The sequence below is a fragment of the Astatotilapia calliptera genome, chromosome 22 (genome assembly GCF_900246225.1).
Source record: "Astatotilapia calliptera chromosome 22, fAstCal1.2, whole genome shotgun sequence".
Lineage (NCBI taxonomy): Eukaryota > Metazoa > Chordata > Actinopteri > Cichliformes > Cichlidae > Astatotilapia > Astatotilapia calliptera.
This window is the reverse complement of record NC_039322.1, coordinates 1,811,462-1,830,614: the sequence shown is the minus strand read 5'-3', so window position 1 is coordinate 1,830,614 and position 19,153 is coordinate 1,811,462. Positions and strand designations below refer to the sequence as shown.

General features: G+C 42.7%; 1 protein-coding gene across 2 annotated transcripts; it reads right to left on the bottom strand.

The window, feature by feature from the left end:
* Nucleotides 1-3,729: 3,729 nt before the first annotated feature.
* On the bottom strand, nucleotides 3,730-18,516 carry LOC113014106 (CD209 antigen-like protein E). 2 transcript variants are annotated; one of them, XM_026155420.1, is made up of 8 exons: nucleotides 18,453-18,516; nucleotides 17,713-17,916; nucleotides 16,395-16,505; nucleotides 5,962-6,051; nucleotides 5,814-5,876; nucleotides 5,419-5,558; nucleotides 4,836-4,942; nucleotides 3,730-4,107 (listed from the first exon to the last, which is right to left on the bottom strand). In XM_026155420.1, the coding sequence occupies exons 2-8, from the start codon at nucleotides 17,855-17,857 to the stop codon at nucleotides 3,987-3,989; spliced, it is 777 nt and encodes a 258-aa protein (XP_026011205.1). In that variant the 5' UTR covers nucleotides 17,858-17,916; nucleotides 18,453-18,516; the 3' UTR covers nucleotides 3,730-3,986. The 2 variants fall into 2 exon arrangements, with proteins under 2 accessions (XP_026011205.1, XP_026011204.1); XM_026155419.1 differs by lacking the exons at nucleotides 16,395-16,505; nucleotides 17,713-17,916; nucleotides 18,453-18,516 and adding exons at nucleotides 7,537-7,653; nucleotides 7,975-8,273.
* Nucleotides 18,517-19,153: the final 637 nt, after the last annotated feature.

Below are 19,153 nucleotides of genomic sequence, written 5' to 3'. Positions count from 1 at the left end.
ACTCACCGGGCTCTAAGGGGTCCTCAAAGACGCCGTGTTCGTCCACCTGCTGCCCCGCCTGCACCTGATGCTCTGCAGCTGAAAGTGGGCATCATCCACCCATCTCTGGTTGCTCACAGGGGTTGATCAGCCTCTCTGCTGCCCACTCATTGGCCTGCCTCCTCATAAGCTCTTCCACCTCGATCCTCAAAGAGTTTCCTGTCTGGGGCCATCAGAGGCTCAATTATCCGGTTTCCCTTTTTCCTTCACCAAGAAGAAAAAAGTGCAGATTTCCTTCTCACGTGGAGCAACAACCTATCACCAGCTGCCGACTCCACCTGGATGATGCCGTTTTGCTCGCCAGAGATTTTACGGGCCGGCTCATCACAGGCTCTTCAGCTGGAATGATGTTGCATCAGCAGCTCCAAACTCTCCTGTTTCCTCAGGCCGGAGGAGACGACGCTCCTACTATCCTCCCTCTGTGAGTAAAACTGACGATTAGACTCTGCTCTTTGTTCCCACCTGTGGTCTGTTCCCTTATTGTTTGTATTCATTGTCTGCATTCCCTTGTGTTGCTTGTTGTTGGGTCTGAACATACGACCCTGCTGGATTCAGACCACGAGAGACTGCAAACAGAACACAAGAGCCACTGGTACGGTTTGCTTGCAAGGGGAGATTGCCTCCCAGAACTGACACAAGCTCCCTGTAGCCAACTCCAAACTCCCCTCACAGCCTTTTATTCAGAGAACACACACTGTGAATGTGTTTGTATGTGTGTGTGTGTGTCTCTGTAAACGTGACTTCCTGCTACACAACATATGTTTACAACCGTTTAACAACATCCCTATTCATAAAAGGGTCATCTCCCCCCACCCTGTATATGGCTTAACCCCCTTAATGGTCCACCATATACAAGCATAGGTGAGCCCATGAAGGGCAGGAAGTGGACGTTCCCGAGCAAATAAGGAAACCAGAATCTTTACCTGGAATGTGCCTGCAGTTGAACACTATAGCTGTAGCCTCCCCCACCATCCTACATGCAGGGAGGAGAACAGAAACAAGAATATCTTCAATCATGCAGTTTAAACAAGGTTCACAATTCGAAGCACAACGATGACAATTTTTAACAAAGTCACTCCAACACTTGTCATGATCTCCCTCATCCCTCCGGCTGAGTGTTCTAGTTAGTGTTTCCTGGTTTACTTGTGATGCTTTTGTAATCAAGAACACCATAACTAGCGCAGCAGCCAGACCCTGAACTTCAGCAGGTAACTGATGAGCAGTCAGGCTGCAGCCTCCGTCTCCACCTGTTCATGCTTCTATGATAGAATCACTGGGTAGACCCAGAACAAGCTGGAGAAATTAGATCTCTTGGCTGGCCTGGGAACGCCTTGATGTTCCCTTGGATAAGCTGGAGGAGGTGTAACTTCCGAGTATCCTGAGTCCTCTGAGTTATCCAGCCAAGCCCCAGCAGGGCTCCTGTCTGCCTCCAAGTCTCCAGAGAAACTCTGCCTTTGCAGCCAATCTTCAAAGCAGCCCCTCCACTGTTAGCAACACGTCCGACCTCCAGAGACGTTCTTTCATCTCCTCCGTTTTCATACTGTCCACATGTTCTGAGCCTCTTCTCCTCTCTGCTTCCAGCCCAACCCCACCATTGTTTTTGTTCTTTTACGTTTCTGCTCTCTGGTTTTCATTTTAGTTCTGGGTAAAAATCTTCTTACCGACTGCTGTTACCGTCAAATCTGAGCTTCTCTTGGTCGACTCTAAATCAACATTATCCAGAACCAACAGTTTCTCTATAACGATCAATAACTCGCCGGTCTCCGTTTCTTCCTCTGTGAAAAGTTTGGGTATCATCCTCGACAGTACTCTATCGTTCAGTTCACACATTAATGATGTTACTCAGTCTGCATATTTTCAATTGTGCAACATTAATCGTCTCTGTCCTTTCCTCACTCCACATGCCGCTGCCGTTCTTGTTCACAGTGTTGTTACTGCTCGGATCGATTACTGTGATTCATTTCTTTTTGGTCTTACTCAAAAATCCATTAATGAGCTTTAATGTGTCCAGAACTCTGCTGCTCGTATCATCACCAGGACCCCTTCTACAGATCTCATCACTCCCAGTTAGATATCACATCATTGTCAAAATACTTTTGTACACATTTAAGGCGGTTCATCATCTATCTCTGATGATGATCCCGTCTCGGTGTCTTAGATCTCCTTCTTCTCTTTCTCTCTCTAGCCCCGCCCCCTGTCTTGCCACCGTGGCTTTCAGCTGCTCTGCTCCTCAACTCTGGAGTTCACGACCTCCTGATTTAAGAAATATCACTTCCTTCTCTCTCTTTAAGTCTAGACAAAAACTCACTGGTTCAAAATAGCTTATCCCACATAACCTCTCCACTCTGCTATGTTAAATTAGTTTTATGCCTTATGACTTTATGATTGTGTAAACTGCCTGCTTTTCTGTTGCTTTTATTATTCTGCTGTGTACAGTGTCCTTGAGTGTTCTTCAAGTAAAATGTTGTAAAATGAAACTGATGATGGTGGTACTCTAATGTTTCCATTACTGCCACCATCAGGCCAAACTTTGCTATGATTATAATTATTTAAAGTTGTAGTTATTCTGGGACCACTAACTTTTGTACATTTACATATTTTACACTATTTAACCGTTTTTGTTTTTAAAGAAAAGCAGAACGATGTGCAGCCAGAGTTTATTTCAATGTTTAAATGAACACACTGAAGTTACAGGTTGCAGACATGGTACAGAGAGGGTGGAGCTGCCTGCAGCTGTCTGTGGTGCTGAAGCTTTCAAACATTTCATACCAACACTGACTACAACTGTGACCACAGGGGGGCAGCATAGAGCCAGAGAGTGTTAGTGTAGCTGTTCAGCCCTATAGTAAGAAACAAGAAGACTGATGAAGGAAAAGCTTCTTCCACTGGTGTAACACACAGGTTTGTATGAAGTCACACTAACTAACTAGCAGTAACCCACATTTGATCAAAGCAGGGGCAGAACTTTAATAACAGGTTATAATGTGTCATCACAGTTGTTGTCAATCCAAACACACTTTCTGATTGTTGCTGTTTATTGTAAAAGAACAACACACTTGTGGTCTGACCTAATGCTGTAGTGCAACAACAACTATACAAATGTGAGCTCAGTGCAGACTATGCTGGCTCACTGCAGCCTCTTGTGGTACAAAGTGGTATTACATGAGCGTACAGGCTGGCATCAGCTGGATGCTAACTTCAGTTCATATGTAGATGTGTTGAACATGACATCAGAGATGTTTTCTTTATATTCTGCTGATGTTTTGAAATATTTCAAAGTGTCTCCAAGTTAAATGTTGAGCCTTTAATATAGCGACACTTAGAGCTCTGAAGCCGTTTTCTCTCTTTTACTATTCAACCAATAAGTTACTGAGTAAGTTATTTTATCTGTAATTAAAGTCATCAACACTTAAAGCTTTATATGAAATATTTGTTTTTCAAATCAAAATACAACTTCCATATAAAATGCAAAACTAAATATACATGACTCACATAACACAATTAACATTTAATGTCTTTCTGTCACTTTCACATACACAGAGGTTTAAAAATGTCCTTCTGATGTTCCAGCTGATCAGAACTTTTAAAATTCTTATTAATCAAATATATTTTTTGCTGAACTTTTAGAAACAAGACATTTACTGAAGTTTTAGGACCAACAGGCTGATGAATAAACCAAGTAAAGCAAAGTAAAGACAAGCTGCACTTTGACTTTTATTAGAACAATTTGCTGGAACTACAGAGTAATGAAGTACTTCAAGGTTTTGTGTGGATGACTTCCAACCTTACTGTACAGCACAGAGCACAGAGGGACAATATATGTAATCAATATATGATGCAGAATGAACAAGTAAAGACTGTAAGCTGAGTCTGAGGCTCATGCAGGACATTTCATAGTGAGGTGTCTTTGGTTGGATTATTCAAACATTTACATCAAAGCACCAAACTCATTTCTCACAGATGAAGGTCATTGAATAAGAATAATATAACCCTCTCCATCTCCCATCATCGTCACAGCAGGCTCCATAGTAACCATAACTGGGATTCCCATGTCTTTCTGCCAAGAACCTGTCAGAGAGATCAAATCTGATATGAAACTGGACTAAACTCATAACTATTGTCACATTCATATAAATATGCGTCTCTTTTGGAATATTTCCAATATTTGCTGTATTTCTTTCCCAGGTTTCTCGCCCACTTTCCCTCCTTTAGACTTTTCTCTGAGAATCATCATGCACACTAAAACAGCTTTCAAGCTTTGATGAATATGAAATCTTCCTGCTGTAAAAATGGAGAATAAAAAGAAGTCAGAGCTGACTTTCTGCTGTTTGAAACTGTTTTGTCAGCTGTTTACAGACATCACTTTGAAATGTGTGTCTATCAGGTCATATTTACTGAAGCTTCTTCCTTCATATGTTCTGAAGTTTTACAAACACCAAAGAAGAAGAGACAGGAATTCTCTGAAACACTTTTTGTTCTGTGAGAAAAGAAACATTACAGCACAAAAACATGAAGACAAATTGAACAAAGTGAAATGTGTCGGTCGCTGCTTTGAACATGTTTCAATCCTGATTCCTTCAAACTGACTTGTTGTAACTGAACGTCATCACAGACTGCAGATGAAGAGAGTTCAAGCACAGCTGTTCATTCAAAGGAGGATTTCTGCTTTTCTTTACATTCAGTTTGTGGGGCTGTTGGAAAATAGCTCAGCTCATGTATTGCTGATCTATCTTCCAAAACATCAGTGTTTCACTTCTAAATAATAACTCTGGAATAGAAACAAACTAATTTCTCACCTTTCTGTCAGCGCTGATCCGTCCACCCATTCCCATTTATATCCTCCTGATGTCTGGTTGGCTCTCAGACCAATCCAGGACTCTCCTCTGAAATTACTGACAAATTCCTGTTTGAGAAGAGACACAAATATTGTCTCCAGTCATAATTCAGCACTTCTGTTGTAGTGACATCATCTTGTGAACATGTCTGAAGGAAGAATAACTGTGATGAAACTTTTCTTCCATTGTGCAGAAATCAGAAAGAGCCAAAGAATCAATGAATATCAGCTCCTCCTGTAGCTCAGTCAGTGTTGCAGTGGAATCAGTGTTAACAAATCATTTGATTCAGTTGGATTGAATCAGAAAAATAATCTGGATTATGAGGATTTCTCTCATTTTATAACATTTCTGTGTAAATTAAATGTTTGTCAAATGTGTAAAAACTTTTCGTTTGAATGTGTCTGCAACAAAAAAGGAGAATCCAAGAAATCCATCAGAGTGGAGACAGGAAGCAGGTCACAGACTGACAGCAGGTCAAAGACACAAGTAACAGATGACTGTCAGCTCCATCAAAGATCACACAGACATGAACAAACACACCCACCTGTTCCTCTTTGCTGTTTATCATCACCAGATCAGCTCCTATATCCTGACAGGCTCTCCTGCTGTCAGACCAAGTTTTACTCTCAGTGGGTTTAAAGTAACAGCTGCTTCCAAACCTCGTCCATCCTTCTGGACACTTCTCTTAAAGTCAAACACATGTTTTAAAGTCAGACTTTGTGTCCTGTTGTATCACATTAATCTTTGGTTCCTGTCATTTTCCCTGTAAATGCTTCATTTAAACTCAGGTTTTCTCTCTTATTCATAATGAACTGAAACTTACATTTATACAGAGAAACTGTTACACAGCATCAAACATGTAGGATTCAAAACAAAGACACAATCAGGTTATCACTGTGTAACACTGATGTTTTCTATCAGTTATTCAAACTTTATTACCTTCTATCTTCTCCTTCAGCTTCTTCACTTCTTCCTGTAACTGACTGTTGAGTCGTTTTGTCTCTGTAGAAAAAAACATGTTAAAAAATGTAAATATAAATTTTATCTGACATTAGTATTTTCTTGTTAATTTTAAATACTTTCTTACCTTGATGTTCAGTCTGTAGCTCGTTGTAACTGTGGTTCAGTTTATTGTGTTTGAAGTGAAGTTTGTTGAATTCACTCTTGTTCAAAGCATCTGAAATATTTCAGTGAAACCAAAATAAAATAAAATAAAATAAAATGAGTGAAACGTTGAACAGAAATAATCTTCTTCCTCTGCTTTGTCAAATATCAATAAGAGTCAGAAACTTGCAACCATTGTTCTTTAACATGTCCTGTGGGTGGAGGTGTTAGAACTACAGGAAATCTGATGAGCTAAATACGTATCAACTGTGAACAAAAACCACTGACAAGATTCAGAATAATTGTGCTTCAGTGTGGAGGAAGAAGGTGAAGAGTCAAACAGCATTTCTACACCTGTAGTCAGAGATGTTATCTATATGCTTTGAAAGAATAGATTCTGACTCATGTGACATGTGCCTGTTCTCACTGAAAATATGTCTTTTTACATTCAGTCAAAGCTGCTCTGAGGTTTCAACACTTCCTCTTTCTGCTTATTTATAATTAATAAATGTTTCTTCCTGCAGCTTCCAGGAACTTCCTGCTTTCAGACGTCCTTTTGCAGGCGTCTCTGTTCTCACATCATAGATTTGTGATGTTTCTGCTGATCCAGCATTAAGTCTGTCACAGCTCCACCAGGAGCTAAAGGTCAGCTGAAGATCATCAACTGATTTAAAACATAGAATCAAACCACCTTAAAATCCAAACATCAGCAGCTGCTGGGAGTTTTCTCTGTGTTGTTGTTTTTGTTATTGTGGAGTCTTTACCTGATAATATAAAGAACCTCGAGGCAACTGTTGTTGTGATTTGATGTAATAAAAAAAGATTAATTGATATATCCCAGCAGATGAATGGAGCTAACATTAGCTTGTTAGCTACCTGCTTAATACACCAAGTGAACTAACTAGTCGCACAATGACAGACGGCCACTGTCTAACATAGTGTGGCTGCACCTGCATCAGTCTGCAGCAGATGCTGCTGCCTGTCTGCTTTGTTGAGATAATCACAGAATCACCGTGTTGAGTGAAGAGTTTGAAGGAACAACAAGAACATTCACTCCACAACACACACAAGATATGAGCCAGGAATCATGCACACAGACACACACCTGCTAATCAGTGCTAAGTAACAGACTCATGAAATACTAGAAGCTCAGTCAGCAAAACCAACGTGTTGGTCAGGCTGTACCACACAGCAGCTCATATTATTGATCAGAGAATTCCATTTAAAATGCCACCGTGCAGTTTTTATGAAGAGGAAACTATCCTTAGAGACCAAAACTCATTTGGTCCTGAATGGAAACATGTTTTTACTGCAGCAAAGGTGCTCATTTTAACATGGGAGTCTGTGGGGACTGACTCGCTTTCAGCATCAGCCTCCAGTGGTCATTAAAGGAACTGCAGTGTTTGCTGCTTCTGTGTTGGCTTCATGTACTTCCTGTATTTGCTGTGGCAGAAGGACACGTTCTGGTTGTGAAGCTGCATGTTTGTTGGCTGCTGGGATTCAGTATCAGTCATACATTCATTTGCAGGAGAAGTTCAGAGGTTGTATCTTATCTTACAGCATATGGACAGGATGATGATCCCAGCTAACATCAGGAGGCACAGCACTCTTAGACCCAGTGTAGCACATCTGAAAGAGCCCTTCAGGACTGAAGGAGGATTCAGAGTCTGTGGTCCTGTTAGAAAGCAGTGTGGATGTTGGTTTGTGCTTATTTCCTGTCAGTCTGTGGTTAACAGACCTGTGGTTGTGGTTGTATCAGCTTAACGTCAAAAAAGGGCCGGTTGCCAAAAAACAAAGGAAATATAACATCTGCACTGTGACTGAAAGAAGTTCCTGTTAATCAATAAGTGACGTACAAACTATTGTGGGAAAGAATTTAAATTAAAAAGGTTCATACAGCAAATGGAGAAACAGATGTTTGATGGGCTGCAGTAATTTGGCATTAAAAGCTGACTGTAACAAACTGGAAGTACATTTAGATTCATAATTGACTTACCTCCTTCCTGTGACTGAAAATGATCATAACTATCTCTCATCTCATCTGTACTCTCGTAGATATCCACCTCCCTCTGCTCCCACTCTGCTCCGTCCTGCTTTCTGCTGTATCTCACCTTCTTTGATAGATCTGGTTTGGCATAAATATCTGAGGACATCGTGAGAGGACGGAGACGCTGAGCAGGAGTTTAAGCTGTACTCTAACAGTTCTGCAGTACTGACCCTGGAAGATATCGAGCTGTTTTATTCTTGTCCAGCCTTCTGTCTGCTTTCAGGCAGGAAGAAGCTTTGAGGAAGTGGCAGCGTGTAAGGAAACACAGACCGTGTGATTAATTTGCATAAAAATTTCTTAACTGCATTTTGTGTTTCTCTTAACTACAGATAAAACTCTGTGTTGTACAATACAGTGGGGCAAAAAAGTATTTAGTCAGCCAGCGATTGTGCAAGTTCCCCCACTTAAAATGATGACAGAGGTCAGTAATTTGCACCAGAGGTACACTTCAACTGTGAGAGACAGAATGTGAAAAAAAATCCATGAATCCACATGGTAGGATTTGTAAAGAATTTATTCGTAAATCAGGGTGGAAAATAAGTATTTGGTCACCTCAAACAAGGAAAATCTCTGGCTCTCACAGACCTGTAACGTCTTCTGTAAGAAGCTTTTCTGTCCCCCACTCGTTACCTGTATGAATGGCACCTGTTTGAACTCATCATCTGTATAAAAGACACCTGTCCACAGCCTCAAACAGTCAGACTCCAAACTCCGCCATGGCCAAGACCAAAGAGCTTTCGAAGGACACCAGGAAAAGTATTGTAGACCTGCACCAGACTGGGAAGAGTGAATCTACAATAGGCAAGCAGCTTGGTGTGAAAAAATCAACTGTGGGAGCAATCATCAGAAAATGGAAGACATACAAGACCACTGATAATCTCCCTCCATCTGGGGCTCCACGCAAGATCTCATCCCGTGGGGTCAAAATGATGATGAGAACGGTGAGCAAAGATCCCAGAACCACACGGGGGGACCTGGTGAATGACCTGCAGAGAGCTGGGACCAAAGTAACAAAGGTCACCATCAGTAACACACTACAACGGCAGGGAATCAAATCCCGCAGTGCCAGACGTGTTCCGCTGCTGAAGCCAGTGCATGTCCAGGCCCGTCTGAAGTTTGCCAGAGAGCACATGGATGATACAGCAGAGGATTGGGAGAATGTCATGTGGTCAGATGAAACCAAAGTAGAACTTTTTGGTATAAACTCAACTCGTCGTGTTTGGAGGAAGAAGAATACTGAGTTGCATCCCAAGAACACCATATGAAGGAAAAAATGTCCATCCCGGTTTTCCCTCCAAGGCACGAGCGATAAGCAGAGTTCTGTCCTTTCCTTCTAAGATTCCTAATTATTTAAAGTAACACTCAGGTATGCCATTCAGCGTGTTAGTACGAGCTCGGGAGCAGCTTGGGAGAACAAGAAAACAGAGACTGCTTTAGGTTGCCTTCCCAATCGACTCAAAGGTTTATTTGATACACAGCAGTTTATATAGAGGAAAAAAGGTTCGTGTGTCAGCTTTCCCAGTTCAAACCGGTACAGACTAAATAAGGAAACGTCTTCCTGCCTTCTGAGCAAAGTATCCCTTGTGTAGTTTATCAGTTCAGCTATAATTTATGATCATCCCAGCAAAATACACTCCTAGACATAAAATACAGAGTTCTTTCATTAGTGAATTCTGAAACAAACCACCTAGCCTTTAACGAGCCTTTTCCAGGAGATAAAGAAAAAGGGAGGATGGGAGTAAGGAAGTGGTCTCATCTCTGTGGTGTTTTCGACCTTGGGGGACCAGCTTGTGAGTCTTACACCTTAATTCTTGGGTCACAGAGAAAGAGAAAAACAACTAGTAGATGGGCCTTATTGAGTAACTCTTTTCTGTATAATATCACAATAAAACAATATCCTGTAAATGCTACCATGGTATCAAAATATCACAACACCATACCTACTGTGAAGCATGGGGGTGGAAACATCATGCTATGGGGCTGTTTTTCTGCCAAGGGGACAGGACGACTGATCCGTGTTAAGGACAGAATGAATGGGGCCATGTATCGTGAGATTTTGAGCCAAAACCTCCTTCCATCAGTGAGAACTTTGAAGATGAAACGAGGCTGGGTCTTCCAACATGACAATGATCCAAAACACACCGCCCGGGCAACAAAGGAGTGGCTCCGTAAGAAGCATTTGAAAGTCCTGGAGTGGCCTAGCCAGTCTCCAGACCTCAACCCCATAGAAAATCTGTGGCGGGAGTTGAAAGTCCGTGTTGCTCGGCGACAGCCCCAAAACATCACTGCTCTCGAGAAGATCTGCATGGAGGAATGGGCCAAAATACCAGCTACTGTGTGTGCAAACCTGGTAAAGACCTATAGTAAACGTTTGACCTCTGTTATTGCCAACAAAGGTTATGTTACAAAGTATTGAGTTGTATTTTTGTTATTGACCAAATACTTATTTTCCACCCTGATTTACGAATAAATTCTTTACAAATCCTACCATGTGGATTCATGGATTTTTTTTTCACATTCTGTCTCTTACAGTTGAAGTGTACCTCTGGTGCAAATTACTGACCTCTGTCATCATTTTAGGTGGGGGAACTTGCACAATCGGTGGCTGACTAAATACCGTAATTGTCGGGCTATAAGCCGCTACTTCTTGCACAAGCTTTGAACCCTGCGGCTTTTAGTCAGGTGCGGCTTTTCTATGGATTGTCCATGAGCGGATTTGTTTTGTTTGTTCCGCTGTTGTACGGCACTACATTGCTTGGCGGAAGGATCGGGGTTCAAGAGTGGTATGTTGGTCACATGTCCATCCGCCAGGCAAAGTAGTGCCGTACGAAGTAGCACGAAAAACAAACTTCAAAGTAGCACTACGCGTTCAGCGGGAGGCGTGGATGACGAGCGGCGATAAACTTGCGAAAAGCAAGTTATGCTCAACTCCACCGGTGGATTCTGACAGCGTGGAAAAGTTTGAAAACATCCACGATCACCAACGGATTTCGAAGGGCTGGACTGCTGCATGATGGAGAGGAGGACACCGCCACGGCCCTTCTGAGGGTGTTCGACTCTGACACTGACAACGAGGATTTCTTTTGTTTTGAAAGGGACAACGAAGGAGAAGCGGAGAGTGGATGACGAAGCCATCCTGAACCTGTTCGTTTCTGACACTGGAGGAGAGGACTTTGGTGGTTTTTTGCGCAGGAAGAAAAGAAAGATGGTGAATGACTGACTTTTCTTCTTGTTAAAGCCGTGTCACTGCACCTGAGCCTAAAAGGCCGAATCTATTTTTCTGGTGTGCTGTAGGTTATTGTTATGTACTACATTTGTTACTCATTTATGAAGCACAGTACATGTTTCGTACTTGTAATTACCGCTACTTGTACATATACCCTAAAAAGTGATGTGATGTGTCTCCAAACAGCCGTCTCTTTCCTGACAATTCCCTTTGTGCATATTCTCCTACATATGATGAGTCAACATTGAAACACCTGCGGCTTTTAGTCAGGTGTGGCTAATGTATGTACAAAACAGGATTTTCCCCTGATTTTAGCTTGTGCGGCTAATATTCAGGTGCGCTCTGTAGTCCGGGAAATACGGTACTTTTTGCCCCACTGTATGTGTACTTTGTTGAGCTTTTGACTGAGTTTGCATAAAGCAGAAAATGTATAAACTCTTCTTTTTCTAAAGACGTTGAACGTTCACACATAAAAGCACAAACACAGTCACACCTCAGTGTCACAGTTGGTTCGACCCAGGAAATGTTATTTTGTCAGTTACAGTTTGTTTTCTTGCTGTTGCCTTATAGAGAAACAAACTGTAGAACTGTTGAGGTTCATCCAGTCGATGTGGAAAGTTTGAACCACGTCTCAAACACTCTTTAAATGAACAACAATTAAATTTAGCTTCACTGCTGACCGAAGATTTTAAAAAGAACAAGATGTTTGTGTTCATTCATTTGTGTTTTTCCCTTTTTAGGTCACTCTGTAACTTTTCCTTTCAATTCTACATTTTGCACTTTCAGGAAAACTGATGCAGTTCATTTTTTGAGATCTTTGATTTGATTTTCAAAGGAATACAGAAGTACTTGTGTGAAAAAGTGTCCAACATAAGGAGGAAAAGTTTTTTGAAATTACATTGCACTTAAATGTTGCACATCTTACTGTGAGGTCACCAGGAAATACTCCTTGTTGTTGGGCCGTCCTGGTTAACACACCTCTGCAACATTACATGAGAGTCGGGTACTCGGCCTCTGGATTTGTAAATCTGGGCTGGTGGGTTCAAACTTCAGGAGATCACACTCCTCAGCCTCCCTGAGAAGGTTTATGTCAGAATATTGAAGGAGAAACTCCATCCATGTCACGGACCCGGTGCCGGGGACTCGGGGTTCGTGAACAGTGTGGACCTTTATTGTTATTAGTGTATTGGATGTATGTTTGCTGCACTGTGCTCTTGTGTTCCATGCTGGTGTGTGTGTATGTGTGTGAGGCTGGAGGATGAAGGACAGCCACCTGCAGGCCTGATGGGTGTGGCCCTGCCAGCTGCTGGTCACGCCTAGCTTACCACACACCTGCTTCTGATCAGGATCGTCGGGGGAGCTACTTAACAGAGCGATGGAGCTTCCTCCGGCGCAGGATCGTTGAGTTAGACTCCATGTCAGTGTTTCTAGTGTTGTTAAAGTGTATGCCTGCCGGAGTTGGTGCCATAACGGCTGTGTCTGTGTTTTTCCCCAGGAGGACAGTGGAACACAGGACTGCAAGACACACGGGGTGTGTGAAGGCACAGGGGCAGAGAGCACGGGATACCAGCACTTGGGAGAAGACACGTCACGGGAGTCGAGGGAGCACTTTTGGGGATTCAATGTGTGGTGTACCATTACCTCACTGTAAATAAACCCACTGTTCATTCCATTAAGTCCAGCGTTTGGGTCCTATTTCCCCATCTCCCCACGATCTGCCAGTCAGACCGTGACAATCCAATTGTGAAATCTCAAATTCAGAGCAACAGTGTGGTTTCCATCCTGGTCATGCAGCACTGGACGAGCTCTTCATTCTCTCCAGGATGTGTGGGAGTGATGTCGTCCAGCTTACTGTAGGTTGGTTGAAGTTGAGTGTGAAGTAGTTGGGATGACATTTAGCACTGTTAAGATTCATTATTGAGGAAGGGTACAAGAGGTGATCGAAGAATAACCACACCGATCCGGCCGGGTGAAGTCAAACGAAGATTTTAATGAATACACGCGTGGGAAGACACTCTGTACGCAGACAGCCAGTAGTCTTCGACTTAATCAAAGCATGAACAGATATTTTATAGCATCAGGGTTTGTTTACTGACGCCCCTTCATGCGTCACCGGTACATTTTATACATAGATCAGATCAACATCATCATGACTTTTCACCTAGAAAATCATCTCCTATTTTCATGGCTAGCCCTTCCTGTCTACCTTTCAGTTCTTGTCTTGTTCCTCTTTCTTGCCGAGACACCAAGAAACGGTTCCTCTTTTACCAAGACAATTTTGCAGTTACAGCCAAACATAACTAACCTCTTCCTCTAAATAAATCTAATTTAAAGTGTGTGTGTGTGTGTGTGTTGACCTCACATGCTCTTTGTGTCACCTCTTCACCTACTGTCTGTGTCTCGTCCTCAAATGCTCTTTCTCAATTCACCTGTTGCACTTCTGACCTTTTACCAGACCAGAAGCTCACTGAGACTATGTGTATGTCTTCTACTAAATAAATGTTTTAACCAAGAACCTCTACTAAAACCTTAATATAAAATGATCTGATATATAAGTGTTTTGTAAGCATGTATTGCAATTCCTTCTGTGGCTCCAAGTCACTTGCACAATAGATTGTCCGAACATCGCGCCGAACAAAGCTTCCGACCCCCAATTAATTGACCGAGCTCCAACTCTTTAATAAGCACAGATATGCATTGTGTATAAAATAGTCATAGCTGCTTAAGGCCTTCTTAAAGCTATCTGTTACATTGTTAAAGCCTCGTCTTAGCCTGCGGCTCAAAATAACTTCCTGCTTCTTTCTGCATACAACTTCCTGTCAGCCTGCAACTCAGTCTTTCTGAAAGAGACACTGTTTAAACCTTGGAATGCAATATCCATGCTGCAGATTATATTATTAATGCAATGACAATTATTTAACAATAGCAGTAAAATAATTTCCCTCCTCGACAGCACCTTCAATTCTGAGGTTCTCAGCTGGAAAAGGGTGTTGTGCCTGTTTAAGGCTGGAAATGAGTTTCTTCCAAGTAAAGAAGTTAGAATAGAATAGAATAGAATAGAATAGAATAGAATTCAACTTTATTGTCATTGCACATGCACAGGTACAGGGCAACGAAATGCAGTTTGCATCCATCCAGAAGTGCTTAGTGATATAGATATATTACAATATATATAGCAATAATATAGATATGTAAGTATATTACAGAAATGGGTCTATTATGGTATGTTATAATGTACACGGTATGAAGTATGTTGTGAATATTCTATAACTATAAGTATGTACAGGCTGTAGTGAGTACAAGCTATGTACAGGATATGAACAGGATATAAATATGAAAAACTATACAGAATATGAAATAAATAACTTTACAGAATCTGAGATATACAGCTATACAGAAATGGGAACTATGCAAGTTGTAAACAGTTGTAGGATTAAAAATTATCGTATGTACAGAATGATTGTTTACACAGGGCTATACAGCAGTGCAGTTAAGATAAGTGAGGGTGTAGATAGTTTCTACAGAGGCTATATAAAGTGCTAGTGGCTGTGAGTGGTGGTTCAGTCCATGTTATTATTGTGTGTTTGAGGGTACAGTTGTCCATTGTGGGTGTGTGTATGTTCAGTCCATGAGTTTAACGTGGGTCAGATGTCAGGAGGCAGAGTTCAGGAGTCTGACAGCTGTGGGGAAGAAGCTGTTCCGGTACCTGGTGGTCTTAGTCCGGAGGCTCCTGTAGCGCCTCCCAGAGGGCAGGAGGGTGAAGAGTCCATGTGATGGGTGACTGGGGTCTCTGAGGATTTTCCCAGCCCTTTTCAGACACCGCTTCCTGTAGATGTCTTTTATGGCAGGAAGTGGTGCTCCGGCGATGCGCTGGGCAGTTTTCACGACCCTCTGCAACGCCTTCCGGTCCGAGGCAGAGCAGTTCCCGTACCAGACTGTTATACAGTTGGTCAGGATGCTCTCGATGGTGCAGCGATAGAAGTTCACCAGGATGTCTGAGGACAGGTGGTTCTTCCTCAGAGTCCTCAAGAAGAAGAGGCGCTGGTGAGCCTTCTTGACCAGCTTGGAGCAGTTGGTCGTCCAGGTGAGATCCTCGGAGATGTGGACTCCCAGGAACTTGAAGCTGCTCACACGCTCCACAGCCGTCCCCTTAATGTGGATGGGTGGGTGTGGGTCAGCATTCCTCCTGTAGTCCACGATGAGCTCCTTGGTCTTCTCGGTGTTAAGCAGCAGGTTGTTTGTGTCGCACCACTCAGCCAGACGATCCACCTCCTCCCTGTAGGCGGCCTCATCGTTGTCACTGATGAGGCCAATCACCGTGGTGTCATCTGCAAACTTAATGATGGTGTTGGAACCATCAGCAGGTCTGCAGTCGTGGGTGAAGAGGGAGTAGAGGAAAGGGCTCATCACACAGCCTTGTGGTACACCGGTGTTCATTGTGATGGTAGATGAGCAGCGGTTATCCAGCCGGACATGTTGGGGGCGGTTGGTCAGGAAGTACAGTAACCATTTGCAGATGAGGGAACTGATGCCCATTAACCACAAGTTAATGAATCCTTGAATTTTGTTCTCGAGTGAGAAAAGAAAGCAGCAGGATGTTAGAAGCCAGATTGGTGCAGTGATCCTGTCTGTTGGGGTGAAGAGAGAGCTGAGCATGAAAGTGCTGCTGATTTATCAGATGAGCTACATTCTTACCTTCACCTCAGTAATGAACACAAGCTGTGAGTACTGACTGAAAGAGTGAGATACAAGTGGTGGAAACAAGCTTCTACCTAAAGGTGTCTGTGGGCTCAGAGCTGGAGCTCCTCCACACTGAAAGCACCTGACTAGGATTACACCTGTGTGCTACTTAGGTGTTGGAGGTTTGTCCAACTGGAGGACACACGTTGTCTTAATCATTCAATTCAGTTTTACTTCTACAGCTCCAAATCACAGCAACAGCCTCAAGGTGCTTTATGTTGTGAGGTCGACCCTACAATAACATTACAGTAACAAGTTTGCTGTTTGTGTGTTTTCCAGTGAAGTAGGAGAAACACAGCAGTGTGGGAACAGGAACTAAACACAATCAGGTCTGCAGCATCAAATCATTTCACTTCTAATGTTCAAAATCAAACATCTAACATATTGGAATCAAATTCCTCACAGCGTGTCATGATTCCCACCACAATCAGCAGATACAGCACTCCCAGGTTCACTTCAAAAGCTCTGAACCAGCTTCTTCTCACAGCTGGAAGCTTCTTCTCGGTGTGAACATCTACAAAGATAAAACAAAAAGTCCATTTATGAAGCACTAATGAGAGACTTTGGAGCTTTTTATTAATCCTCACTGTAGGAATGATCCCAGTAGAAAGTAAATCAGATTTACCAAACAAATTAGTCGAGTTTGTTAAAAAGTTACAGGAACTCAAACAAGGACAAAGTAACATTAGTCCATTCCAGCTGTTGTGATCGGTCGGTGCATTTCTGGCCACTTCTTGGTCGCAGCTTTTGAATAGATCAGTGAGAGAAAAACAATCCTCCTCTCAATATAAGGACTAAATGAGCAAAACTATCCTGATGGACGTGAGGGAACGTAGAAAGAAGCGTAGAAACCTGAGGGACAAATATGGAGGAGAGTCCCAGAATATTCGTTTCTATGACGATCATCTGCACGCGGGTCAGAGCTGTGAGGAAAGTGTAATGCTGAGGAACAACCATGAACTGTGGAAACTTTAAAGCTGATTTATAACAGAGTGGTGCTGGGTGTGTGTTACTCTGTGTTTGTGCTTCAGTTACACTCAGTTAGCTTTCTGCTAGCTGTTTCCATCAGTTTGCTTCTCTCCTCTCTACACTCACTCATACTGCATTTTGATGCAGCTGAACTCACAATGAATCTGCATCTTTCTGTTCCTGTTGTCAGACCACAGAACAACTATGACCTACTGATTTAAACGTGCTGCATTAACTACAGGGGGAAGCTGCTAACACACTGCAGCTGCATACCAAGCTGCTGCTCTGCACCTCTGAAAGACGCATTTTTGGAAGCACAACATTGTCGGACAAACTCGACATTCACATATGTTTAAAACAATGACTGTGTGGACAATCTGGCTGTATTTACAGTCATGTTATCACTTGGAGAGGAAGCAGAAAGAGCTGTGCTGCTCCTATTGGCTGCTTCTCTCTGTCACTCACAGACCTCTTCCTGAAAGCAGAGCAGCAGCTGAACCAGTTTGACTTGAAGCCACAGACACTGAAACAGTCAGACGGTTAGAAACGGAGCTCCTAACTGGGAGTAAACAGGCCCAGTGCAACAAATGATCTGTGTGCCAGTTTGGACTGGAAACATATTCTGGGGACATGTGACACGAACACTAATATGTCTTAAAGTGGTCGGATATCAGAGCTTTGAAAGACACTGAACAACACTTTCATCACCAACATTTTCTTTGGTTTGGTCACTTTGATGATTTCCTGCTTACCAGCTTCTTGTAGGCCAACGTCAGGGTGCTGCTCTCCATCATCTAACACCTCCACCTCACTCTGCTCTCTCACTCCTCCATCCTCTTGGGACCCTCTGCTGTATTTCACCCTGAAATCTTCAACACTTTGAATTTCTGTAGACATTTTGAGCTGAAAGATCTTTGAGCAGCTTCACCGTCTGTCTGTGTCTTTAAGTCCGACAGCTTTGAAGAGAAAACAAAGAGGAAGTAAAACAGGACGAGTCACAGTTCTTCTGACACGTCAGGAGGTGTCAGACTGTCAGTTATGTACAAATGAAAACAACATTCAACAAGATCTGAAGTTCAGTTACAAGAATGTAAAACACTGGAAGAAGTTTTGTTTTTAATATTTTCTATCACAGAGATAATAAGCTTTAACTCAGCAGCTGCAGTATGTTTATAATAACACGGCTTTGTTAGACGCTGCCTTCTACAAACTGTAAGTACATCGAAGCAGCAGAGAGAAGAAGTGTTTGTGACACAGGAAATATGTCAGAGTGAACTATTTATTTTTACCAGCACAGAAACTAACAGGGCAGCGTGGTGCTGCAGTGGTGAGCACCATCACTTCTCAGAAAGAGAGTTCCTGTTTTTGTTATGTGACGGCTGTGTGCAGGCAAGAAAAGGACCCAAGGTGCAGACTCCAGAGACAAACGTAAACTGAAACAGCTTTGATGCTGAACTCAAACAGAACAAACGTAAGAATCCAAATAACTTACACGGGCAGACAAAACACACAGCAAAATAAACGGTAGATCACGACAATGACAAACTGCAACACAGAGCTTAAATACATCGAGGGAGCAATCAGGGAATGGACAACAGGAGGGAAACACAGCTGGGGCAAATCAGAACTGACGAGACGAGACAACACTGAGATAAGACAGAGACCTTCAAAGTAAAACAGGAAACACATAACACAGACTGAACAAAGACACAGACTCACACTGCCTGTGAGTCTGCACTACAACAGAGGGAACAGAGACGTGGGACCAGGGCAGACACAGACACTGACTGGACACGGGGATATAGCGGACAGGGGATATAGCAACTAAGGATTACACAGAGACAAACCATAAGACATGACTCTAACAAAAACCCAAAGACTAGAAGTTATAAATAATATAATAAACTCAAAAAACCCTGGGTCAACGACCCAGCCATCCTAACACTTTTGGGTGGAGGCTCATGGTCCTGGTCTGTGAGCCAGCGTTTGTGTTTGACGTCTGATTCTGGTTCATTTCATGTTCTGAGGTGAAGTTTTGGTCATGATTGTTGTGTCTCTGTTTGTGTCCCAGGTCTTAGTTTGTTGTCTAGCCTCAGGTTTTGTGTTATCATCCCCCCTCTGTGTCCCCGCCCTCTTCCTGTGTTAGTATCTCTCTGTGAAGTCAGTCTTGTCTCCATGCTGATTGGCCTGTTC